The sequence below is a fragment of the Rhagoletis pomonella genome, unplaced genomic scaffold (assembly GCF_013731165.1).
Source record: "Rhagoletis pomonella isolate Grant_MI unplaced genomic scaffold, Rhpom_1.0 Rhpom_scaffold_00003, whole genome shotgun sequence".
NCBI classification, from domain to species: Eukaryota; Metazoa; Arthropoda; class Insecta; order Diptera; family Tephritidae; genus Rhagoletis; species Rhagoletis pomonella.
In genome coordinates, this window is record NW_023458557.1 from 47,860,255 (window position 1) to 47,864,055 (window position 3,801).

Genomic DNA, 3,801 nt, shown 5'->3' on the forward strand with positions numbered 1-3,801 from the left:
CGCGCCAAATTTCGACGATGACGATGAAGGCCAGTTCGCCACAGCAGACTCTGAGCCCTCTTTCGAAACACGCCCCGATAACATCGACGCCAGCAATGACACAACGGAGCTTTTTCTCGATATTATCCAAATGACAGATGAAGAGAACGATCCACAAAATACCAGAACCATAAATCTCTCTGAGATGCAAAGTACAAGTACAGTTAATCTTCCTGAGACGCAAAATATAAGCAGTGTGAATCCCTCTGAGGCACACAGCGCAAATCTTCAAACTGATTCCAACAATAATAGTAGTGATAAACAACAGAACGAGATACAATCGCATCCAATGCACGCACTTATCCAGAAGAACAAAAAAACTCGCAGGATGGCCATTGCTCAGTCGAACCCTGCTAACGACAACGCCAAGTTTGCGGTAATTGCGAAAGCGGCTGTCTATCAGAACGAAGAAAAGCGAGCTTCTGAACGACATTAATTGCAAATGCAATTGTGGCGTGCAGGGCGCGAGGAGAAGAGTACAGTGCACGAAATAAGTTTAGAGAAGCATCGTTTACGCATCGAATTATTGACTGTCCAAATTGAGAGCGTAAAACGCAAGCGCACGAAATTTGAAAGAATTAGGTTTCTGTATATGGGAACAATACTAATACTGCAAAATTACAATTTCAATAAAAGACTTTAATTAACATGTTTATCGTATTTTGGTTGGGATTTCATTTGCTTATCTTCCAGCCATTAACAATCCGTGGAAATATTCTCTTGTGAGTCTATCGCGATCTGTAACTGACTCGTGCAGGGAGCCCATCCCATCGTTGATTCCATCGATTTCGTCGTCCGGTACGTAGTCCCGTTCGTTCATTGCAATGTTGTGTAAAACAGCACATGCGACAATTATTGATTGGGCCGTATGTATGCGCACACGCATACCCATTGATAGTACAGGCCAACGTCGTTTAAGTATACCGTATGACCTCTCCACGACATTACGCGTGCTAATGTGGCTGTAGTTGTAAAGTTGCTCTTCACCTGTTTGCGGGTTCAAATGCGGTGTCACTATATATTCGGCTTTACGATATCCGCCGTCGGCTACAAGCAAATTGTTGCCGAATTCTCCAGTCTCCAATCGTCGGTACAACCGCGAATTGTTGAATATCGTGGCATCATGAGTAGAACGTGGCCAGCGAGCAACAATGTTCGTAATTCGAGCTTCCGCATCGACCACTGTTTGCACGTGGATGGAGAACCAACCTTGTCGGAAAAAACGAAAAATATGAATGTGAAAAAATAAAAAACAAAATATCCACCTTTGCGGTTACGATAGTTCTCGGCTTGGTCGGTGCCAGGCGACTGAATCCTAACGTGCGTGCAATCGGTAGCACCAATGACACCTGGGAACTTAGCAACTTTATAAAATGTAAGGCTTGTCCTGCGCATCTCTTCCGGCGTTGAAGGCATACGTATTACCTGTGGTAGGAAGCGAGCAATTGCTGTAGATACACGAGGTAAAATGATGCAAACACTCGATCGGCTGCATCCAACGAAGTCGCCAACGGTGATTTGAAAATTTCCGCAGCCAAAAAATCGTTGCGCGATCAATAACTGGTTTAGCGGTGTTATGTTCGGGATCTGTGAATTATTATTTTCAATGTAATTTGATTCGTGGCAAAATGTATACGCACACGATGTTTTTAAAACGAATCGAGTTGGGTTGAATGGCAAACTCGGCGCGATCATTTCAAGCACGCGAGCGACTGTTCCTTTTGTCAACCGAAAGCGTCCAATAAATTCGCCGTCGTCAAGCCAGTTCATGTCCAATCGTCGAAAGAATCTGTATGGTTTGCGTGCCACTCTTTCCACGGTACCAACTTCATCATCGCTATCTCTGTCGCTATCGTCACTAACCCAATTAACCACTGGCAAATGATACATGCCGCAGGCCCTAAATTAAAAATAGAATTGTGTTATGTATTCCAACCTCTGCCAAATTCTGACAGCAAGGTGCAGTCAAAAAACCGAAAATATGATAAATCTCGGTTTAAAATCGGAGACTGAAACTTGGCTGCGTCGTAAACGGCGACGCAAAAATATTAAGGGACAAAACATAGTGGAGCGGCGAGCAAAGCGAAGAGCTAGCATCGAGCAAAGCTTCAATTACAAATGTGTATGTACGCTTTGCTCTTCACTATGCGCTTTCCCATTGAAACATATGCGTTTGAAATCGACGCTTTGCTCGATGCTCTTTGCTCGCCGCTCCACTAAGTTCTTACCCTAAGTCGCTGTGAACAAACACAATTTTGAGTTAAATCACAATTCAACGACTTTAAATCGCTTTGTAAATTTCATATATGTAATACTTCTATATTGATAGTAAGCTAACATCTCAATGTGTAAGCATTCCGAAATCAAAGCGAGACAGTCTAGTACTGTTTTTGTCAATGTATTGTGTACTTGAGTGCCGGTTTTGTAAATGTGTCGTGTGAATGTTTATTTATAAACGTATGTGTTCCTTTTCTTTCGTACGTGTTTATTGATATATCTGTACTGTAGTGTTTTCGGACGGTACTAGCTCTTACTTCCAATATAGGAGTATTACATATATGGTGAATTTAAGCCTTCGTCAAAAAACTGGGCATATATAAATTTGTTTAAATTTGAGTACCTCAAAAAGAACATCTTACAATAATAAAATAAACTAACTGATTTATGTGTCTGAATTATGTATACTTATATACATACACTTGCATCCACTTGAATAGCGACAGGCAAGATCTGAATTTATTTCTTATATGGAAAAATTAAATTCGGATTTTGTTTGTCCCTTTTGAAGTGCAAGGAAGAGAAATTGGCTATAAAAATACATTTATAATACTACAAAACAAACAAAATAAAAGATATTCGTTTAAATTGACAACTCATATTTATAAAAGTTCAACTGAGATCAAATGCGGAGGCGCATATCAAAATCCGGACAAAGGAAATTATTAACATTTTACCATATTATAAGAAAACGAATAAAGTTGTTTGTTTAGTGTCTACTAATTTTTAATAAAAGTTGTACAAAACATAAGAAAATACAAAATCATTAAAATTTCAAACATTTTAATTCGAATTTCTATAAAATTTTGTGTAAGCGGTTTTATAGCTTATTGAATTTTATTATAACTCAGTGTAAGCTTAGGCACTTCGCACATTAAGCTCCTAGTCATAGTAGTGTAATCGTTACGGCATACTAAAGTATAAAGCTTTTACGCCGAACACATGTATTTCAATGAAGCTCTGTACATTACGATTCAAAATCGTGTTTTCGCCTAATAGTCTAAGAGCCGGTGGGAGATCGACCTTCACCGATCTGATAACTCGATTAGACATATTTTTTATCAAATATAATTTATAAACAAATATGCCTATGATAACTTGCCTATCTGTGTGAAAGTGTTCATAGCTGCTTTCTATTTAATTAATTTTAATCAATTTTCTTTCATCACCTTCACTCTTGTGATAACCGAATGAGTTTTATCTCAATTGATAGTTTTTAACACACAGAATATGCCTAGGTAGGCTTGCCTACTTATTTCTGTGCATGGCTACGTGGCAAGTACATGTGAACAGGTAAGTCAATATAGGTAACTACATCGATCTGTTAACCAATCGAAATTGATATCATAGGTAAGATATTTTTATTACAAAACAAATTGTTTAGACGCGACTGCTAACACCAGGCGCCTAAATGCATGCTATGTACTGCTGCATGTGCAAATTAATGAAATTTATGTACATGCACTTCTCAACTGCCATGTAATA

The 3,801-nt window shown here is 38.9% G+C and overlaps 1 protein-coding gene across 1 annotated transcript; it reads right to left on the minus strand.

Annotated features, from left to right (window-relative positions):
- Window positions 1–721: 721 nt before the first annotated feature.
- On the minus strand, window positions 722–1,455 carry LOC118736268 (putative nuclease HARBI1). Its single transcript, XM_036466362.1, has 2 exons — window positions 1,305–1,455; window positions 722–1,248 (listed from the first exon to the last, which is right to left on the minus strand). Exons 1-2 carry the CDS (start codon window positions 1,453–1,455, stop codon window positions 722–724), a joined length of 678 nt encoding a protein of 225 aa, XP_036322255.1.
- Window positions 1,456–3,801: the final 2,346 nt, after the last annotated feature.